At 41.7% G+C, this 22,180-nt stretch overlaps 1 protein-coding gene across 2 annotated transcripts in view; it reads left to right on the top strand.

Annotated features, from left to right (window-relative positions):
• Nucleotides 1-21,718, top strand: part of CRK (CRK proto-oncogene, adaptor protein) — a 28,170-nt gene extending 6,452 nt beyond the window's left edge. Inside the window, exons 2-3 of one of the 2 annotated variants that reach the window (XM_032428795.1) lie at nucleotides 4,441-4,976; nucleotides 18,139-21,718. In XM_032428795.1, coding sequence (XP_032284686.1) covers nucleotides 4,441-4,976; nucleotides 18,139-18,276 — 674 coding nt within the window. In that variant the 3' untranslated portion in view covers nucleotides 18,277-21,718. The remainder of the gene's footprint in view (nucleotides 1-4,440; nucleotides 4,977-18,138) is intronic. The other variant, XM_032428796.1, reaches the window with a different exon arrangement.
• Nucleotides 21,719-22,180: the final 462 nt, after the last annotated feature.

The following is a 22,180-nucleotide window of genomic DNA, read 5'->3' as shown; positions in this document are numbered from 1 at the left end:
TAATGGAGGAACCATAACAATGGATGACAGGGAGTGGTTACCTTCCTTTTTAGAGTAAAAAGAGTGCCTTGGAAATGTTCAGGGATGGTCAGAGCTGTTCCTTCATGGTGATTTTGTTGTGTCTAAGAATACAATTTGTTGTTGCTACTTTTTTTTGTAAGAATACATCTCCAGTTGAAAGTGAAAGCCAGCGGGGAAATAATGTCTTCCTAAGACCTGCTGCTTTGTTCCTTGCTCACCAACCACACCGTGTATGCCTTTATATCCCCAGCTCTGCTGTGAGCTTCTTAAAACTGGGAACAGACTTTCATTTAACTTCTTTCATTTAACTTCTTTCCCTCACTTCAGAATTTTGTTCATTAAGAATGATATCTAACATTTACTGAGTACCGTCTGCCAACCACTGTCCCCAAAAGGCAACTAGTGAAAACCATTTTGGCTATTGCACCTTGGCATGTAGTTGGGTAAATTCTAGCAAGGGAGCTTTCCTCCCTAGATGTCATTAGGACCATTTTCTAAGCCATTTTGTACTCCGCTGGTGTGAGGGTCCTCCCCACCACTCTGCCCTGGAGGCTTTCGTGACCAGGCAGTGCTAAGTAGGTCTCATTGGAGCTCACATTGACCCAGTCCTTAGCATAGTTCAGCAGGCCTCAGGGATCACTGAATTAACCTAGTGGTAATAGGCAGAATGACCGTGTATCTCATTGCCTACCAGACTTGAATGAGAACAGTCCCCCTTCAGTGATCCGTTGGAGTGAAGAGAAACTCCAGAATATAGAACCACCACGCTCTGGTATATTCATAACCAAAATTCTCTCTCCAGTTCAGCACTTGGAACTACTGGGGTTGTGTCCTGCGGGTACCTGATGAGTGTTTGCTGTAGATACGTAGTCCTGGGTCTGGGCATCTGTTTCAGCATTTTGAGTTGGAGAGCCAGCCTGCATTACTGAGTGTGGGCTATTAACTTGTTTTAGCTTACAGCCGTGAATTCCACAGATGGACTTTTGCAATATAAAAAATGTGCAACTGTCCTTTACATTGTGTCTTGGTGTCTTGTCATGCATTCATTTGTGTGAAAAGAGAAGGCACTCATCAGTACTCATTCTGTTTTGAGGACTTCTGGTTAACTTCCAAAGTTTATCTTTTCACTTCTCCCCACTGATGAATTTTAAATGTACGTTTTCTGGTCATTCTGGAAGAGGTGATTTTTTTTTTAAGATTTTATCCATTCATTTGTCAGAGAGAGAGAGAGAACAATTAGGGAGAGTGGCAGGGAGAGGGAGAAGCAGGCTCCCCGCTGAGAAGGGAGCCCAATGTGGGGCTCGATCCCAGGACCCTGGGACCATGACCTGAGCCGAAGGCAGACGCTTAACCGACTGAGCCACCCAGGTGTCCTGGAAGAAGTGATTTCCAACACTGAACAAAATAATTGGGTCTCATTTCTTTTAGAGTGCAAATTAATTTAGACATCTGTGCTACCACAATAATCCTATTTCACCACATTAATCACTATGGCTTTTATTTTATTTTATTTTAAGATTTATTTATTTATTTGACAGAGAGAGACACAGCAAGAGAGGGAACACAAGCAGGGGGAGTGGGAGAGGGAGAAGCAGGCTTCCCGCTGAGCAGGGAGCCTGATGCAGGGCTCGATCCCAGCACTCTGGGATCATGACCTGAGCCAAAGGCAGACGCTTAACGACTGAGCCACCCAGGCGCCCCGTAATCACTATGGCTTTTAAAGATTATTTGAGAGAGAGAGCAAGCGGGGTGGGGGGCAGAGAAAGAGGGAGAGAATCTCAAGCTGACTCTCCACTGAGCTCGGAGCCCGACATGGGGCTCAATCCCACAACCCTGAGGTCATGACCTGAGCCAAAACCAAGAGTTGGACGCTTAACTGACTGAGCCACCAGGTGCCCCTGTCACTGTGGCTTTTAGATGGTGGACCATTGTTGCTGGAGTGAAGAGCGTAAATTGACCATTTTCCCTTAACAGAGGACTTGAATACGTAACCTTCCCAAAAGAAGCACAAATAGTAAACTTGGAAAACAAAGATGATATTTAAAGAGAGGTATCATTTCTCATTAAATTGTCAGTGAGGGGCGCCTGGGTGGCTCAGTTGGTTAAGCGGCTGCCTTCGGCTCAGGTCATGATCCCAGTGTCCTGGGATCAAGTCCCTCAACAGGCTCCCTGCTCAGTGGGGAGCCTGCTTCTCCCTCTCCCTGCTCGTGCTCTCTGTTGCTATCTCTGTCTCTCTCTCTCTCAAATACATATATAAAATCTTAAAAATAAATAGTCAATGATATTTATTTAGATTTTATGTATGTATTAGAGAGTACGAGCAGGGGGAGAGGGAAAGGGAGAAGCAGACTCCCTGCTGAGCAGGGAGCCTAGTGCAGGGCTGGATCCCAAGACCCTGGGATCATGAACTGAGTGAGCCACCCAGGTGCTCCAAATTGTCAATTTTTTTTTTTTTAAGATTTTATTTGTCAGAGCGAGCACAAGCAGGGGGAGCAGCAGGCAGAGGGAGAAGCAGGCTCCCCACTGAGCAGGGAGCCCGATGTGGGACTTGATCCCAGGATCCTGGAATCATGACCTGAGCTGAAGGCAGACGCTTAACCAACTGAGCCACCCAGGCGTCCCTTGCAGTGATTTTTTAAATGCTGTTTGGCAAGGATATGGGGCAAGTGGGAACTCATAAACCAGTGGCGGGAGTGTAAAATTGTACAGACTTTTTGGAGGGCAATTTGGCAACGTAAACCTTAATGTTCTTACCGTTTGATCCAGCAGTTAGATTTCAAGGAATTTATCCTAATGAAATAATAAAAAGCTCATTAATAGATAAGAACAAAAATGCTCATAATAACATTTTCACTAGTGAAAAGTTAGGAATACTTTATAGTTACTAAAAGTCGTGTTCTTGAAGAGATGAGAAATTTTTTATTAAATAAAATCTTTTTATTTCATAATAAAAAAAGGCAAGATATAGAACTTTATAGTAACCTAACTATAAAACGCTTGTATATATTTATGACATACTTGTATACACACATACACATATATATATTAAATTTTGGGAGGTTATAACTTAATACTGAGTTGTGGGTTAAGACTGATCAAAAAAACAAGCTCTGCAAAAACCAGTTTTCTATAGAGTTCTTTATTACTTTATCAGGAAACCAAAAGGTAAAAAAAATCCAATAAAGATGATTTGATATTTTGGTGTTTAGCAGAGTTTAAATTAAAGGGTGTATTCCTCACTAGAAACTGTTTTTCATTTGAACTGATATATGTTAATTTATTATTCTTCAGTTCTAGAATCTTGGGATAGAGAGGGAATACATTCTGAAGTATGCCCTGTGTGTCTAGGGCCATACACATCTTTGCATCATGTGAATTTTAAAAATTCCTAATGTCTTTTCTCTTGGACCCTAGTGTGTCATCAGAGGTTGAGAATTTTATTTTTCTTTTTATTCATTTTTTTAAGGTTTTAAGTAATTTCTATGCCCAACGGGGGGCTGGAACTCACAACCCCAAGATCAAGAGTTGCGTGCTCTGCCGACTGAGCCAGGCAGGTGCCCCCAGAGGTTGAGAATTTTAACACTTTATTTTTTCAAGCATCCTTATTTACCTTTTGCATGACCTGAAGGAACAATATGGTTTACATGTTTTATTTCAGTGAAGACCTTAGGAATTGATTGTTAAGCAGTTAGCTTCTTGGTTTGTCTTTTTAGTCTCCTTGGTTTTTTGCCTAATTAAGGTTTTTTGTTTGTTTTGGTGGCTGTCAGAAATGAAATTGAGAACAGCAATCACAGATTTAAAAAGATAGCCTTGGGGTGCCTGGCTGGCTTAGTTGTAGAGCATGGGACTCTTGATCTCAGGGTTGTGAGTTCAAGCCCCACATTGGGCACAGAGCTCACTTAAAAGAAACAAAACCTTTTTCTTCTTAGGAATTGTACATTCTAGATGTGAAGAGAAGGAATGTATGAGCCTGGTGTAGATAGATAGCAAGTTCTTCCCACCTCTTGGAAAAGCTGCTGGGACCTATGAAAAAGGAGAGCTTGCTACATTTCCTGAGGTTGAAAAGAAGATTGCAACAAAACCTTGAACCTTAATGCTACTCTGTAAATGCAGTAGCACAGAACATTTTGGGAGAATGAACAAAAAGTCTCCATGTTGCTTTGTCTTTGATCCAAGTGTGAAAGCATGCTCTGATTGGCCTGGTCTCTTGTTCCATCTCTGCTGCAGGTGTGATGGGCGTCTTTCTAGGGTATGTTTTAACTACAGAGTATGATTTCAGTTTACCGTAAGAAGAGGGGTTATCTTTTCTAGAATTTTCTTCTGATTATTGACTAAATGTGTTTGGGAAATGCTTAAAATCTGCATTTCATCTTCTTTGTAATACATTTTTAAATAATGGCCTGCTCTGTTTTTTTCCAGGGGTGAGCCCCTCCAGACTCCGAATAGGAGATCAAGAGTTTGATTCATTGCCTGCTTTACTGGAATTCTACAAAATACATTATTTGGACACTACAACATTGATAGAACCAGTTTCCAGATCCAGGCAGGGTAGTGGAGTGATTCTCAGGCAGGAGGAGGCAGAATATGTGCGAGCCCTCTTTGACTTTAATGGGAATGATGAAGAAGATCTTCCCTTTAAGAAAGGAGACATCCTGAGAATCCGGGATAAGCCTGAAGAGCAGTGGTGGAATGCAGAGGACAGCGAAGGCAAGAGGGGGATGATTCCAGTCCCTTACGTCGAGAAGTATAGACCTGCCTCCGCCTCAGTATCGGCTCTGATTGGAGGTAACCAGGAGGGTTCCCACCCACAGCCACTGGGTGGGCCGGAGCCTGGGCCCTATGCCCAACCCAGCGTCAACACTCCGCTCCCTAACCTCCAGAATGGGCCCATTTATGCCAGGGTAATCCAGAAGCGAGTCCCTAATGCCTACGACAAGACAGCCTTGGCTTTGGAGGTACATAATGTGCAAAATGTAGAAAGAAGAGATCTGCTACAGGGTCTCCCTTTCAGACCTCTTAGAGCTTTGTAGGAATGCTGAATACAAACACCAGCATTGTGATGTTGTAGATGTCGAACCATTAAGTACTGATGTTGGCATTTAATGTCAGGTTTTCTCTTTTTTGTAGAAAACCTATTTTGGAATGAGTAAGCTTAAAATTGTATAACTGAATGTTCTGATTGATCTACTAAACATACTTTGACTTCTTTAATAACACCACCTGAATTCACAGGAATTAACCTAAAATATTTTTTTCTCATCTACATTCTATTCTGATTCTTTCTTTCTGCTTATCATTGTCTAAAATAAGGTGGGCTCTGTCAAAGCACTTAAATGGAATTTTCCCATAAAAACAAAATGTTTTTACTTTAGGGGGCGTGGGGTTTCTTACAATTGACTGCTTGTGTTCATAAAGTAAGAATTTAGGAGGAAAAGTAAAGCATAGTACGGGTTAGAAGAGATCCATACCCAAAACTATACACTCCCAAAGAAGAGCAGGTTTCCTTAGTTTTTGTTTGGTGCATTTTATTGTTTTTTTTATTTTTATTTTTTTTATTTTTTTTTATTTGAGAGAGAGAGAGAGAGTGAAAGAGAGAGCACAAGAGGGGGTAGGGTCAGAGGGAGAAGCAGACTCCCCACCGAGCAGGGAGCCTGATGCGGGACTCGATCCCGGGACTCTGGGATCATGACCCGAGCCGAAGGCAGCCACCCAACAAACTGAGCCACCCAGGTGCCCCTCGTTTGGTGCATTTTACAGGCAGGAAGCCAGTTCTTCCTGAGGAGTAAATTCCTGCCTTTTACTGGTAAATAGTTATCCCTGGTAGCCCATCTCCTCTGGCCAGCCATTGCATTGTATCTATTCCTTTATTCCTCTCTTTGGTATTCACAGCTTTGTCTCTTACCTTCTCTCTCCCTCCCTTTCTAAGTTATACAGACCTAGTGGTTCAGTGTAAAAGCTTGTACAAAAGTGGCATGCTATCTCATCTTTCAGAACCTACTGATAGAACTTGAATGTAAGTAAGTAGCTAACTTTCATAAGTACAGGCTGAAGTTATGTGAGCACAGACTAGCAGAGAAGGGGCAAAAGTGCATTTTTATAAACTGAAATCTCTAAATGCTGTTTCCTTTGGGTCTTGTTCATACACTGGGAGTAAGAGCTGCCTTCTGCCTGAGTAGAAGTGTTAGCCTACAGAATAAACTAGGATTTATTTGAACCAGTTTCTGATATTACTGGATTTGAAATTTTTCTTTTAAATTCTGGATAGTGGATGCATAGAGGGCTAGCTGAGTCTTAGAGGTTTGACTGAAAAATGTATTTTTATTTTTATTTATTTATTTTTAAGATTTTATTTGTCTGACAGAGCACAAGCAGGGGGAGCGGCAGGCAGAGTGAGAGGGAGAAGCAGGCCCCCCACTGAGCAGGGAGCCTGATGCGGGGCTCGATCCCAGAACCCTGGGATCATGACTGGAGCCGAAGACAGATGCTTCACCGCCTGAGCCACCCAGGCGCCCTGAAAAATGTATTTATAAAGTGCTTATTTTTTGAGATCATGTTGTGACTTAAAAGTATCATGTCTCTGCTTTGAGGAGAAATGAAATGTACAGGTCACACCATTTTTCCCCACTTTGAGTTTGGAGGATAAGGAAAACAGAAGTTTCTCGCCTCATGTTTTCATTTAAGCAGATGATGTCAACATCCAACATGGTGCTCTGCACATGGCAGATGTGACTCTTGACATTTATTGCAGACCTTGTTAGCACTGGGCTGGAGTATGAAAAATAGCAGTCATGAAACAAGCCAGTTAACAGCCAGGAAAGAATAGTTATCACATTAATTTTGTTTCCATTTGCATTTCCTCCCTCCCTTCCTTATTTCCTTTTTATTTACTTATTTATTTTAAAGATTTTATTTATTTGTCAGAGAGAGAGAGAGAGAGAGTTGGATGCTTAACCGATGGAGCCACCCAGGCACCCCTCCTTTTTTTTTTTTTTTTTATGTTTTATTTATTTATTCATGAGAGTCAGAGAGAGAGAGAGGCAGAGGCAGAGGGAGAAGCAGGCTCCCCACCTAGCAGGGAGCCCGATGTGGGACTCGATCCCAGGACCCTGGGATCATGACCTGAGCTGAAGGCAGACACTTAACCATCTGAGCCACCCAGGCGCCCCCTGCTTTTTTTTTTTAAACCCCTCCTTTTTTTTTAAATTTATTTTTCTATGTAGGCTCAATGTGGGGCTTGAACTCATGATCCTGAGATCAAGACCTGAGCTGAGATCAAGAGTTGGACACAACCAACTGAGACACCCAGGTGCCCGTCTTTTTTTTTTTTAAAGATTTTATTTATTTTATTATATTTTTTATTAAAGATTTTATTTATTTGAGAGAGATAGCATGAGCAGAGGGAGGGGCAGAGGGAGAGAGACAAGCAGACTCCCTGTTGAGCGGGGAGCCCAACTTGGGGCTTGATCCCAGGACTCCGAGATCATGACCTCAGGCGTCCCAAAGATTTTATTTTTAAGTGATGACTCCATCCAGTGCGGGGCTTGACTTCAACCCAATCCCAAGACCCAAGAGTTACATGCTCTACCAACTGAGCCAGCCAGGTGCCCCTGCATTTTCTTTCTTTTCTTTCTTTTCTCCCTTTCTTTCTTTTTTTATTTATTCATGAGAGACAGAGGCAGAGGGAAAAGTAGGCTCCCCGCGGACCAGGGAGCCCGATGCAGGACTCGATCCCAGGATCCTGGGATCACGACCTGAGCCGAAGGCAGGTGCTTAACCGACTGAGCTACCCAGCTGCCCTGCATTTTCTTTCTTAAAGAGAATTGTTTTTTAATGATGCCTGCCTCGATTAGAGGCTTTAGTGCTAAAAATGGTTGAGCTACTCTCCCTGCTGTGAAACATAGATCTTGTGAAATAAATAAGTAGAAAATAGTTTCAGTAAGTTTTGTTTTTTGGTTAGATACTGGTTTTCAGCCACATATATTGATTGATTGCTGAAGATGGCCTCTTTCAGGTTAGAACGTAATAACCTAATGTATTTAAAAACATGGTGTCAGTTTAGCATCATAGAATTTTAGAGAAGGAAAGGACCTCCGATATTTTTATTTATTGTATAAAAATAACTGATGTTTAGACATGTTGGATTGTTCAGACTATTTGGAGGTAGAGCTAGAATGAACCCAGATCTACTGTGGTACTTTTTCTACCATACCCAATTCAATCTGTGATTCTTCCTGTTCTATAACAGTGCTGTTGCCCTCCTCAGTGTAGGTTTTGTGTAGTCTCACTGACAGCATGTCCTCAGTTGTACTGTATGCAAGGACAGTTGTGCTGTCAGTACAGTAGCTAAGTTGTTTACAGTTCTACTTTCCCATCTCTGTGTTTTTATAAGAGCTGATGCCTTGTCCCTGTTGAGGTGAGGCTGGGAGATAAGAGTAGGAGGCTCTGGTGTTCTGACCTTAGCATTCCCGTTAAACAAAACCATTCGTTGCTATATATGACCCACTATAAATCGAGATCTGTAGACTAGTTAGGTACATTTTAGTGGAATTTTACACTTAACTTGAAATCGATAAATTAGAATCATTGCATTTTACAATTGGGCAGGGCCCTAGAGATACTGTGTTAGACCAGCAGTCTTCAGACTGCTTCTCAGTGTCCCTAGGGAGAGGGGGAAGCCAAGGGTGCAAGGCTCTGGGTTCCCTCTCTTGCTTTAACCAAAGCAACTTTGTTTTTAACTGTGTTACATATTCGGATCTCTCTAAGATTTTCTTTTCTTTTTTTTTTTTTTTAAGATTTTATTTATTTATTTGACAGAGAGATAGCGAGAGCAGGAACACAAGCAGGGTGAGTGGGAGAGGGAGAAGCAGGCTTCCAGCTGAGCAGGGAGCCCGATGTGGGGCTCGATCCCAGGACCCTGGGATCATGACCAGTGCCAAAGGCAGACGCTTAATGACTGAGCCACCCAGGCGCCCCTCTCTAAGATTTTCTTTGAGAAAAGGATTTCTGTACTTAAATCTGAAAAACGGGTTTCAAGAACCACCTGCCCTCACCTTAAAGATGAAATTTTGCTGCATTGGTACATTTGCTATAACGACAGTTCCCCAGTAGAAAATAATTAATTATTAGATATTTCCTCTTTTCCTACCCACCAGATTTCTGTAGTAGGGATGCAGGCTGTAGAAGGTAGGGATTGATTCTAGCTAATCAGAGTAGGGGTATTCCTCTGCCCACTATAGTTCTGTGGGTCAGTCAGTCATATCCGGGGGAGTATAACTAAATCAGATCCCATCTGTTCCATTCCAGAGTCCCCAAGATTTTAAACATGAAGATACGCCGAATGTTTTGAAGAAGAGATACTGGAAATAACACTAGAATAGTGCAGAGGCACCTTTCATTTTTTGTTTAATGGCACCTTGCAGCTGGAATAGGATGAATCTTGTGCATTGCAGGTGTTAAATTTTTTCAATGCCTCTGTAGACTGTCCAGAACAATCATGTTACTTTTATTTATTTATTTATTTTTAAAGATTTTATTTATTTATTTGACAGAGAGAGAAAGAGCACAAGCAGGCGAGTGGCAGGCAGAGGCAGAGGGAGAAGCAGGCTCCCCACAGAGCAGGGGGAGCCTGATGTGGGACTCGATCCAGGACCCTGGGATCATGACCTGAGCTGAAGGCAGTCGCTTAACCAACTGAGCCACCCAGGCGCCCAATCACATTACTTTTAAATGTACTAATCACATAACTTACGTTCTTTGATTCAGCCTGGCATTGCCTTTGATAGACGATAAGACTTTAGAATCATCAAGGAGCTTCTCATGTGTTCTTAGGCTTGGACCTGTTCCTCGGCACAGAAGGGCGAGGTTGTAAAGTGCTTTAGGTCCCTGATTATCTGCATTAGTGCCTGCCACAACTCTGTATCTCCTCATGTGGAAATCTGTAAAACCTAAGTTGGGAAGGCCTTTTGACCTATGCGTAGGAATTTGGAGTAAAGACCCCAATTTTCCCTGTTAGGAAAAAAAATGAGATTGGAAATATAAGAACACGAGTGGCAAGTTCTTGCTCTGTCAATTTGTCTTTTTCTGGAATTGTAGCAATGGATTTCTGTATTGTTCATTGAGACAGGTATCTGCCTTTCCTCTCCTTTCTGTCCTTCTTGGACATTACCTTTATTTCAGCTCATAGAATCTCAATTGGAAAGGACTTCAGAAGTAAACTGATCTAGCCTCTCAGACATTAAAGGCAGGCCTTCTGGTATCTTCACAGATGGTTTCTAAGCATTTGTTTGGATATCTCTACTTTTGGAGAACCTGCTGTCAACACAGGAGTATAGTCCAGAGGTTCCAAACTTTCTTGGTTCATAACACCTTTAGTGTCTGAGTAATATTTCACCGTGTCCCAGGCCAAAAGAAATAATTAACAGTTGGCATCGATTAGATAGATAGGTTCAAACAAATTAAATATTTATATCCTAATAACTTAGTACCCACTTGAAAAAAAACATAATGGAAAGAAAACAATATTTTAATTTTAAATAACTGTAATTACTGTTAAGTAATAAGACATGTACATCTGTTAGACACCATACAGTTTCTCAAACCTCGGGATTATATTGAACACCGCTACCCTCATTTCTTGTTACACACTAATTTCAAATGTAATGAATTTCATGAGGTACTTGTTTTTTATCTTAGCAACTGCCGAAACCCAGCTTTGCAAAGAGGTGACATCTTTGAAAGGAATGTAGTGCAGTCTCATGTAGAAATTGTCAATTGCCTTGAGCTAGTAGTTCACATGGCATAATATATGTCAAGTATTGCTGTTTCCCTCAAAATTGTATTTCATGGCATCTTCTGAATTTGCTGCAATGCCTCTGACACCGTACAGTTTGGGAGCCTTGGGTCAAGTTCATTGTGTTAGTTTTTAGAAAATTCTTTATGTTTAGCTAGAAAGGTGCCTAGTATATGTAGTTACCTCCGCAACTTGCACCAAGGGCATCGGGAACTTAGTTTTAGGCATTATCAGCTGTTGAGCTACAGAAGATCTTTTCTTATTTGGACTAGCACTAGGGTGAGACCTGTTTTCCAGGATTTGTTGGGATGCTTTTTCTCTTCACCTGGAAGCCTACCAGTTAAATCTCAAAGACCTGCCACGTTCTACCGATACAGCCCATGACCATTTCAGTCTGTCTCTGAGGCAAGTGAATCATTAAAGCTCAATTGTTCTCATTTGTTTCCATTGATTTGAAAGACTGTAGATGCACCCTAAATATTACCTGTTCCTTAGATAAGGGATCCACAAACTTTTTCAGTGAAGGACTTTACAGGCATACGGTTTCTGTCACAACCACTCAACTGTCATTGTAGCAAAACAGCCTTAGACAAAACAACAAATGAGCTTGTTGTGTTCTACTAGAACTGTTTACAAAAACAGACAGCAAGCTGGATTTGGCTCATGGGCCATAGGGTGCTGACCCTTGTTTTAGATTGCTGTCATTTTCTTAACTTTTATTCTCCTTCAGCCAAATCTTGAAATATTTACTAAATATGTTCTTGGTGTGTTTGAAAATGTTTGAGGATAAGGCCTCTGTATTCCATCTCTCTATGTGCTTTTCCCTGGCTCTATTTATATGAATTTGTGTGTGTTTCCTGTCCTGAGGTCACTGGAATCCTGCAGCAAGTCAGGATCAAAGGAACACTGGCAACTGTTAGATAGTAGGGACAGAAACTAGAAAAGTAGTCACCTGGGGTTACACCAGCAAAGGAGGTCAGACAGATCCCTGATGTCTCCTGTTTAACGACTACCAAAAATTCTATCTGGGTTCCAGTTTTGTTCTCAACTATCATGGGAACTTACTGGTGAATATCAGTTGAGTAATCTTTTGTTCCTGAACCAACTGTAGATTTGACTACCTGTGTACCAAGATTGTGATTTACTTTGGGAACTACACAGAGCTAGGGAAGAAACCAGTTTTCATCAAGTTCCCTAAGAGTGAAAAAACTGAAGTACCAACATTCAGTCCTCTTTCTAGATGATGCCATGATTGATTTGCAGACTTGCTCCTAAGGATGTGATACAGGATCAGGAAGCTGAGAAACTGACTGGACAATATAACAGTACCTCAGTGAAAGAATTCTCACTGTCTCTTCTTTACAAGGTGGTAGTGAGGTCTGCCTCATAAAAAGAAAGGTTAACTGCCTTGTGCTTCAAATACTATATAAGGTCTTTCTTGTTCATTGATAGCAAATTAGGATTTTTCCCATCTATAACTTGAATTTTGAAATCAGTAGTGTTAGAACTACAGTTACTACTACACTCACCGCAGTACATTTGCTTGTATCTTAAGATTATAGCATTTTGGGGGCAAGTATTCCGTTTTGCTTTCTTCATCTTTGAAATAGTTTGCCAGGCTTCAAACCCATATATGTCCCCCTTCACCCACCCTGGCCTGGGCTTGGGAATTCTGCGTTACTGAGTTGTTGCCTACTAGGAGGAGGAGCGTGAATTCTCACGTTGTTTGACTTGGAGAAAGAACTGCACTGAGTGTAGCACAGTGTTTTCAGACTGCCCTGTCCCTCCTGCACTTCCCCAACCTGCACCCGCCAAGCTTGACAGCCATCTATTCTTCAAACTGTGGAAGCACTTGGGTCTCATGTGATCTAAGGATAGTCATGTTGCCTTTGGGATTTGTCTTCTCTTGACCCCAGGAGTCCCCATGTGTTTTTGACTATTTCAGGAGAAAGACTCCATAGGATACAAAGGGTTATTTAATTTTTTTTTTTTTTAAGATTTTATTTATTCATTTGAGACACAGAGATACAGAGATAGAGTAAGAGCGTGACCGGGGTAGAGGCAGAGGGAGAGGGGAGAAGCAGGCTCCCTACCGAGCCAGGAGCCTGACGTGGGGCTTGATCCCAGGACCCCGGGACCACAACCTGAGCCGAAGGCAGACGCTTAACCATCTGAGCCACCCAGGCGCCCAAAGGGTTATTTAATTTTAATAAGGTCTTTCTCAAAGTGTTTGTACTTTAAGGCCACTTTGGATAGGTTAATTAGCTCAATTGACTGCTTCCGACTTTTTTTTTTTAAGATTTTATTTATTTATTTGACACAGAGAGAGACACAGCGAGAGAGGGAACACAAGCAGGGGGAGTGGGAGAGGGAGAAGCAGGCTTCCCGCCGAGCGGGGAGCCCGACGCGGGGCTCGATCCCAGGACCCCGGGATTATGACCTGAGCCGAAGGCAGATGCTTAACGACTGAGCCACCCAGGCGCCCCTTTTTTTTTTAAGATTTTATTTATTTGCGAGAGAGAGAATGAGAGACAGAGAGCATGAGAGGGAGGAGGGTCAGAGGGAGAAGCAGACTCCCTGCTGAGCAGGGAGCCCGATGTGGGACTCGATCCCGGGGCTCCAGGATCATGACCTGAGCCGAAGGCAGTCGCTCAACCAACTGAGCCACCCAGGCGCCCAGCTGCTTCCGACTTTTTTATCCATTTAAAAATCAGAACCATTAAAAAAAAAAAAAAAGAATCGTTTCAGAGTTGTGGCATAGCCTTTGTTTTCACCCCCTGATATTTGGGCCTCTCTGCCAAGAACCTAATCAACTGTAAAAAAAAAAGATTTTGGATTTCAGAATATGGTGTGGTTTTCTGAGCCTCTGTAGGGTAGAACCAAGAGACTGTGTACATTAGAGATGGCTCTGATGTTATCCAAAGGTCTAGTCTGTACATAATCACCCCCCTCCCTGCCAATGACATCTTGCAATGTAGGAACCCCTATTGTTTCTCCCTTTGAACTCTGAAAGAAGAAAAGTCTGAAGGCAGATCAGAGGTTCCGTCCTGCTTGTGAAGAAGCCTGGTGTGGTTCTGTGGTACTGATAACAGCAAGAGGTTGGTCTAGTCCACGTTTCAACCTACCCTTCACTTCTTAGAGCTCTGTAGGATGCAATTTGAGATAGCACTTTAAATGCTTAAGGATGGGGCGCCTGGGTGGCTCAGTCATTAAGCGTCTGTCTTCGGCTCAGGTCAGGATCCTAGGGTCCTTGGATCGGGCCCCACATTGGGCTCCCCGCTTAGCGGGAAGCCTGCTTCTCCCTCTCCCACTCCCCCTGCTTGTGTTCATTCTCTCACTGTGTCTCTCTCTGTCAAATAAGTAAATAAGGGCGCCTGGGTGGCTCAGTCGTTAAGTGTCTGCCTTTGGCTCGGGTCATGATCCCAGGATCCTGGGATCGGGCCCCACATTGGGCTCCCTGCTCAGTGGGAAGCCTGCTTCTCCCTCTCCCATTCCCCCTGCTTGTGTTCATTCTCTCACTGTGTCTCTCTCTCTCAAATAAATAAAATCTTTTTTAAAAAAATAAATAGGGACACCTGGGTGGCTCAGTCATTAAGCGTCTGCCTTCCATCTCAGGTCATGATCCCAGGGTCCTGGGATCGAGCCCCGCGTCGGGCTCCCTGCTTGGCAGGAAGCCTGCTTCTCCCTCTCCCACTCCCCCTGCTTGTGTTCCTTCTCTCGCTGTGTCTCTCTCTGTCAAATAAATAAATAAAAATCTTCTTTTTAAAAAAAATAAAAATCTTGGGGCGCCTGGGAGGCCTGGTTCTCCCTCTCCCACTCCCCCTGCTTGTGTTCCTGCTCTCGCTGTGTCTCTCTCTGTCAAATAAATAAAATCTTCAAAAAATAAAAAACACCTAGAAAATCTGGGTAAAATCAATTCTTCTTTTCATCTTTTCAAAAATTTTTTAAAGATTATTTATTTATTTATTTAAAGAGAGAGCAAGAGGGAGAAGCAGACTCCCTGCTGAGCAGGGGGCCCATTGTGGGGCTGGATCCTAGGACCCTGGCATCATGACCTGAGCCCAAAGCAGATGCTTACCCAACTGAGCCACCCAGGTGCCCCATCTTTTCATTAGATATGAAATCAATCATTTGGTAAAAGGTACTGATTCTGAGTATACAACTTGGAGTTTACATGTGTATGCACGTATGGGATAACCACCCAGATGAAAATATAGAACATTTCCAGCACTCCAGAATGTTCCCTCATGTACCTTTTGTGTGTTTTTAATATCAGTAAAATGATGAATTTAGATATGATAGCTGTTAGGGGTGTTAGCTGGGATGTTGTCAAAGTAGCTTCCCCCCGACCCCCAGCCCCAAAGAAGCTCTACACCCAATGTGGGGCTTGAACTCACTACCCCATCAAGAGTCACATGCTGTACTGACTGAAGCAGTTGGGTGCCCTGTCAAGCCAGCTTCTTAAATTGGCCCCTTTGTCCCCATCTGGAAGGGAACCTAACATGAGTGGCAATTTAGATTTTTGACATGAGTACATGAGCATACACATCCCCCAACCATTTTTCTCTTTCTTAAGGTTAGGGACTTCTATTATTCTGGGTCCAGCTTTCAGAATAGCACTTAGCATGATGTGTTTTTTAACAGAAAGTACAGGGGCGCCTGGGTGGCGTAGTCGGTTAAGTCTGTGACTCTTGGTTTTAGCTCAGGTCATGGTCTCAGCCTTATGAGATCCAGCTTCCTGCTCCGTGCTCAGCGAGGAGTCTGCCTCAGATTCTGCCTCAGATTCTCTCCGTCTGCCCCTCCCTTTTGGAAGCTCTCTCTCTCAGATAAATATATAAAAATATAAATATTAACATAAATAAATCTTTTAAAAACAAAATACAAATAAATACTAAAATGGGGAAAAGAAGTACTGCACTTGATATAATTGACCTTAACGTAGCAAGGGGCTAGCAGCATGGTGACATTAATTCCAGTGGGGTGGGGGGTGGGGGAGACAGTCAAGGATAGTTGACAGGTTGGAAACAAGGAAAATTCACTACAGAGTAGTCAGATGTTATCAAGTGGATGTTGTTCCTGATGCAATACTGCAAGAGTTTAAAAAAAGGAGCAGGTAAGATAAAGTCAGAACTCATGGGGTGCCTGGCTGGCCTGGTAAGTTGGTAGAGCATGATGACACTTGAGCTTGGGGTTGTGAGTTTGAGCCCCACATTGGGCGTAGAGTTTACTTAAAAAATAAAGTCTGAGAACTAGAATTGGGGGTATAAGAACAACTTTCAGATTGTTTTTACTAGCTAGGAAATTTTCACTTTGAGGTCCTGGTCTTTCTTTCCCCAGAAGACTAGGAAGATCTTGACTTGTCATGGTTGACTTGCTTGGGTGTCAGGAACTTTGAATTAGAAGATTGCTGATAATAAAGAACCCTGGTGCTAGTAGCCTGTAGGGACTGGATGTGCTTGCAAGGATGGGTATGCAGTATCATCCCTTTCTTCTCCCCTTACCCTGTCAGCCTTAATCTTCCCAACATCAGCAGACTGAGCTGCTGCCTTTTCTCACTCTTGTATCTTCCCTTTTATGTCAGATATTCTCTAGTTTCTGTCTTCCTTTTCTCAGCATCCTATGACCCCCACAATCTTTGGCCTCTATGGTTGTCAGTAGTTCTTTAGAAAATTATAGACAGGTCAGTAGGCAAGCTGTTTGTCCTGTGAGTGAGATCAAGCTGGTTTGACAGAAGGCCCTGGTCCTAGCCTCGAGTTGACTTTGGCCAGTAGTTGATACGGTAGAAACATAAATTGGCTTTGGAGCTGATACTTCTGAGCTCAAATCCCAGCCTTGCTAGTGGCTGTGTGACCTCAGGTGTATCTGTAATTGCTCTGAACCTCGGTTTTTTCATCTATAAAATGTAAAAATTCCTGTCTTACAAGGTTATTATAATGACTAGAAATTAATTTATATAAAATACTCTGTACAGTAGGGGCACCTGACTGGCTCAATCAGTAGAGCATGCAACTCTTGATCTCTTGAGTTCCAGCCGCACGTTGGGCATGGAGCCTACTTTATTTATTTATTTATTTATTTAAAAGATATTTATTTGACAGAGAGACAGCGAGAGAGGGAACACAAGCAGGGGGAGTGGGAGAGGGAGAAGCAGGCTTCCCACAGAGCAAGGAGCCCAATGTGGGGCTTGATCCCAGGACCTTGAGATCATGACCTGAGCTGAAGGCAGTCGCTTACCAACTGAGCCACCCAGGCGCCCTGGAGCCTACTTTAAAAAAAAAAAAAAAATCCTTTACAGTACTTAGTGAAAGTTCAATAAATAGTAGTTACTAACTTAATGAAGCCAAATGAACAGTTACGCTTAGAAACCTCTTGTAGCCTCAGAACTCAAGATTTTGATAATCAAAGGATAATGTTCTTTAGTCCAGTGTCTCACCACTTACCTCACCATTGTTCAGTATTTTGCCACAAGATGAATCCATTCATCAGACTGATTTTGTCTTAAGTTTTATAGAATAGTGGTATATCCTAGATTGTCAAAACTTTATAGTTGATGTTGCAAAGGAAAGCTTTTCATATACAAGCAAAAACATGATGTCTCCTTATTGTTCATGAATAGGTACCGAGTGGCATTGAGGGAGCAACAAGGTTTGTTAGTACATGGTGGGGTGGGGATGGGGAGCTGGCAGGCAGTGGCCTGCCAAGTAGAGCTTGATGAAGAAGGTAGGGGCTTTGCAGAGAGCTGATGGAATTTGGAGTTTTAACCTTTACCTTCCGAGGTGGGAAAAGCCTTGCCTTGGTAGGAAGGTGATAGGAACACTTCATTTTCTGGGACCAAATGAAGTTGCATTCCATGAGAACCTTCTGCTCTGCAGGCAGTAGCAGGCAGTGATCCATGCACACGAGTGGTTGGGGGATTGCACTGCTGTTGTATGCTAGTGAGGGTAAGGGACCTCTTCCCCTAGGCCGCAGCCTGTGGGGCAAGGAGGAAGCTAAGGGTAGTGGGTACCAAGAAAAGGAATACTGGGTCATTCTAGTTGGGGTTGCTCATCCAAAGATTAAAATTTCCAAAAAAGTATCATTTTCTAGGATCCTTTCTATTTTCTGTACTCTCTATTTTTCTGCACTGCTAAAGTCCCTTCTTCCTTCTGCCTGCACTAACCACAAGTAATCAGTCTGGTGGCTGGGGCTTGGGAGGCAGCAAATAGCCATTTCTGTAATGTCAGCCCTAGAGCAATCACGTGGGCAGGGTATGCCTAACCAGAGAATGGAGTTTTTCAGTTTGCATTCATAACTGGAAATAAAGCACTTTCCTTATTCTCCTCCTGCAGGTCGGTGAGCTGGTAAAGGTTACGAAGATTAATGTGAGTGGTCAGTGGGAAGGGGAGTGTAATGGCAAACGAGGTCACTTCCCATTCACACATGTCCGTCTGCTGGATCAACAGAATCCTGATGAGGACTTCAGCTGAGTATAGCTCAACTAACAGTTTTGCTGACAGATGGGAACAATCTTTTTTTTTTTTTTCCGATTGTCATCTATACAGTTTTCTTACAGATGTCAAAGCAGTCTAGTTTATATAAGCATTCTCTTACCTGTGATCTTTTTAGACTGAATTACATCTCTAGTCTCATTTACCATATTCAGGGTACGAAACTGGAGGGCTCGTGTGTTAACTTCTGAATTGGCAATTTTAGGTGGTAACAGCCATGCCTGAGTGTATCAGAAGGGATGGATATTTTGCCTGCTTTCCCTCTGGTAGTGCAAATCAACCTGTGGAAAACTGATGGACAGGAGAGGAATATTGCACGCTGCTTACCCTGATTTATTCAATGGTTTTGTTTTCATTTTGAAACGATGCTATCAAATGGCAATAGACTGTTCCCTTCCACCCCCATGAAGTAATCTTGCACCGTGTGAATAGTAAGTACCCAGTGGGATTGCTTTTTCATTTATAGATGATGACCACTGTATGACTCATTCTGACAGTTCAAATCCTGAGATTTCTGAGGACACTACTAGAGGCATTTGTCTTCCTTTCTAGTCAATGCTTCATACTTTTTCTTGGGATTCTTTAAATCCTTGTCATTCTTTTCCCCCAAACCTACAAATAGGTTCATTCTCAAGAAAAGTGTTTCTTTTCATTCCAGATGACAAGCAGGATGTGCAGAGCACTTTATTCAGTGCATAGCTTTAAGCCAGTATTGGATTCACTGAGTGGACACCCAAACTCCCAGCTTTCTGCCTTCCCTCAAGGGGTCATAGTAGGTTCACACTGCTACCACAGCTAGACAGACTCCTGGCTAATGGGATCCAGCAGGGCCATTTCTCCTGAGTGCCAGTATCCTATTAGGGGACTCTTTGAAATTCTTAGCTTCTACTTGGTTAGAGTGGAAGGACCAATCACTTAGACTATTCCATAGATGGTTGTAGGGCCAAATTCTGCCCTTTGCTTTATATGCAACTTGTATAAAAGTCAAGTTAAAATTACATGAGTTTGGGGTAGGGTTAGCGCTTTGAAAAACATTTGAACCAATCATGAATTACTTATGTATTATTCATTTTACATGGCCAGAATAGTGCTTGAAGTGCATTACATTATCAACTGCCTTCATTTTTGGCTCTTTTTCTTTATGTTCCAGTTTAGTTTACAAATCCTTTTAAGTATAGAATGGTTTATATGGGGTCAGGTGCTCCAAAGAATAGACTTCTGAGACCAAAAATGATCTAGGCTATTTAGACTACAATATGAAACCTTCAAAGTTAGTTCCCAGTCTAGGAAGGCACTTACTGGTCTATGGTGTGATATGACCCATAGAAACACCTTATATTTTGCTTTGGGCCTCATTTTAGAAAAGTAATGTATCTTTCTAATTGTTTTTACATAGGTTAATGATTAATATGCATTCTTTGAACATATACCAAATCATGGTATCCCAGTGACTAGCACAATACCTGGCATAGTCGGTGTGCAGATGTTTGTGTGAGTGAATGAGGGGTATGCAGAAGCTCTTTATATGGCACAGGGAAGCCAGCTGACACAGGATTACATACCACAAGCAAACTAGTGAGTTGACGCTAATTTAATGTATTTTTACCTCACACTAAGGTAATGCTTGATAAAGACATTAATATTCAACTTTTAAAAGTTAGCACAGTGCAATGCACATAGTGGGTGCTCAATAATGTTAAATGAACAGATTTGCAATACTAGACTTAATTCCATCTCACTACTCTTAAATTTTCAGTTAGAGCATAGATACTGTAAAATCCAAACCCAAATACACGTTAAAATCTTGTTTTCCTGAAAGTATGACATCTAAAATACTTGTAGAAAAACCTTGTCATAAACTGATTTGAATGTTTGTATTTTCTTTTGCCTTTGACTTTGATATTGGCTTGTAATGTCTCTTTTTGTTATGTAATATTAGTGGAACATTCAACTCTACCCAAATCATAAGAATTTTTCAATGATCAGTTGTCTGAAGCCATTATATGAACTGTTAGGTTGGATTTGGCTGGGTGTGATAGTTGTTGGACCTTAAATCAAAGGACTCCTAATAAGTATCTTCCAAAAGCAAATGCTAGAATCCTATTCCAGTGCATATGTACATTGTCACAGAGCAAAGTAAACTGTAATTGGCTGCTATATTTTATATAATCATTTCTGCAAAAGCCCAGTTTTTGGATACTAATATTTGACATGGTTAATTCTTATTAATTTGTTGGAATTGTTTATTGTTAATAATGCAAATAGATAATTTTTAATTATCCTTAAGTAACATTTCACTATTAATGGTTTGAAATGGGTGGTAAGCAAACCAATTTGAAATAAAATATGAACATGTGCCATTGTATTATAACACTATACACTTTCTTGACAGTTAAATTTAAAAAAAATGTTTTTTTGTAGCATGTATTGTATATGTTTATAGTATATGTAGTAAATAAAAATATGGCCAAATGTTTGGCTTGGTGATCTTTTGAAGAAAGTAATCTTTGAATATTTTTCACAAAAGAACTAAATCTTTTATGCTTAGGGAGTAAGAGGTGTGTACATTCAACAGCCTACAAACAATCATATAATCAGATAAAGAAGCAATTATACATAATCTGTAGGTACTCATTAAAGATGAGGTTGATCGTTGGTGATATTTTGAAGGGTCTCCAGAAATCATGAAATAAATTGATTTGAGACGAATGTAAGAATGATTATGTAATGATCAGAAAGCTGGAATAATGTGGACAGAGAACATCAGATTTGTCCAGAAATGGTTATATGTGGGTGTAAAGAAAATAAGGATATGGTAGGGGGCTTTATAAAGCAAATGAGAAATTTAGATGTTATATAATAGGTTTTTAGAATGTTAGTGTAGATAATAGTGTAATTTCTCCTTTTTTATGTAAGTAGCACATTTTCAGAATAGATAATTTAGTAAACAAAGAAAAGGTCAAACATTATGTTCTTTCCATCGTTTCTCAAAGCATGTGTGTATGTAGAGACACAGTGTGACACTATGTATACCTAAAAGGTTGACATTATACTCTAGTTTTGTGTCCTACGGGTGAAGTTTTAAAATGAAAAGGACAGGGGAGCCTGGCTGGCTCAGTCAAACCATGCAATTCTTGACCTTGGGGTCTTGAGTTCAAGCCCCACACTGGGCGTAGGTATTACTTTTAAAAAAAATGAAATGAAAAGGACAAGCTTTGCCAGTTACTTATACAGTATTCTGCCTTGGCCCCAAAATAAAACATCCCATTACTGCTGTAGACATAGCAGATTGTCAACCCAGAGTTAAAGGAATCTCCTCCAAAGGGAGCCAACTTTGGCATACACAAGCTTAACAGCAAGGTGATTTAAGTATGTTTCAACTTTTCATCGATAAAAATAAAGTGTTAAAATCTTGTTTTAATATGTTGAGTGTTGGGGTTCCTTCACATAACCTTGAGTGCTCATACCGACTCCTGTATTTATCACCCTGATTTTCAGATTAAATTCTATTCCTCTTACAGATATGAAGAGAGAAGCCCCCTCCATAGAAGAAAACGTGAAAATAGGCCTCTTAAGTTTGGCAGGAGGAGGCTAAGTATTTGGACTTCTACTGCCATGCATACCCTGAAGATAAAAAGAATGGGTGGAGGGCAAACAGGAACTAACTATCAAGAAGTGAGGTTCAGGGGCGCCTGGGTGGCTCAGTCGTTAAGCGTCTGCCTTCGGCTCAGGTCATGATCCCAGGGTCCTGGGATCGAGCCCCGCATCGGGCTCCCTGCTCAGTGGGAAGCCTGCTTCTCCTTCTCCCACTCCCCCTTCTTGTGTTCCCTCTCTCACTGTCTCTCTCTCTGTCAAATAAATAAATAAAATCTTTAAAAAAAAA

Source organism: Phoca vitulina, unplaced genomic scaffold (assembly GCF_004348235.1).
Source record: "Phoca vitulina isolate PV1807 unplaced genomic scaffold, GSC_HSeal_1.0 scaffold40, whole genome shotgun sequence".
Classification (NCBI taxonomy): domain Eukaryota; kingdom Metazoa; phylum Chordata; class Mammalia; order Carnivora; family Phocidae; genus Phoca; species Phoca vitulina.
Note: the sequence above shows the minus strand (reverse complement) of the source record. Positions and strands in the feature narration are given on the sequence as shown.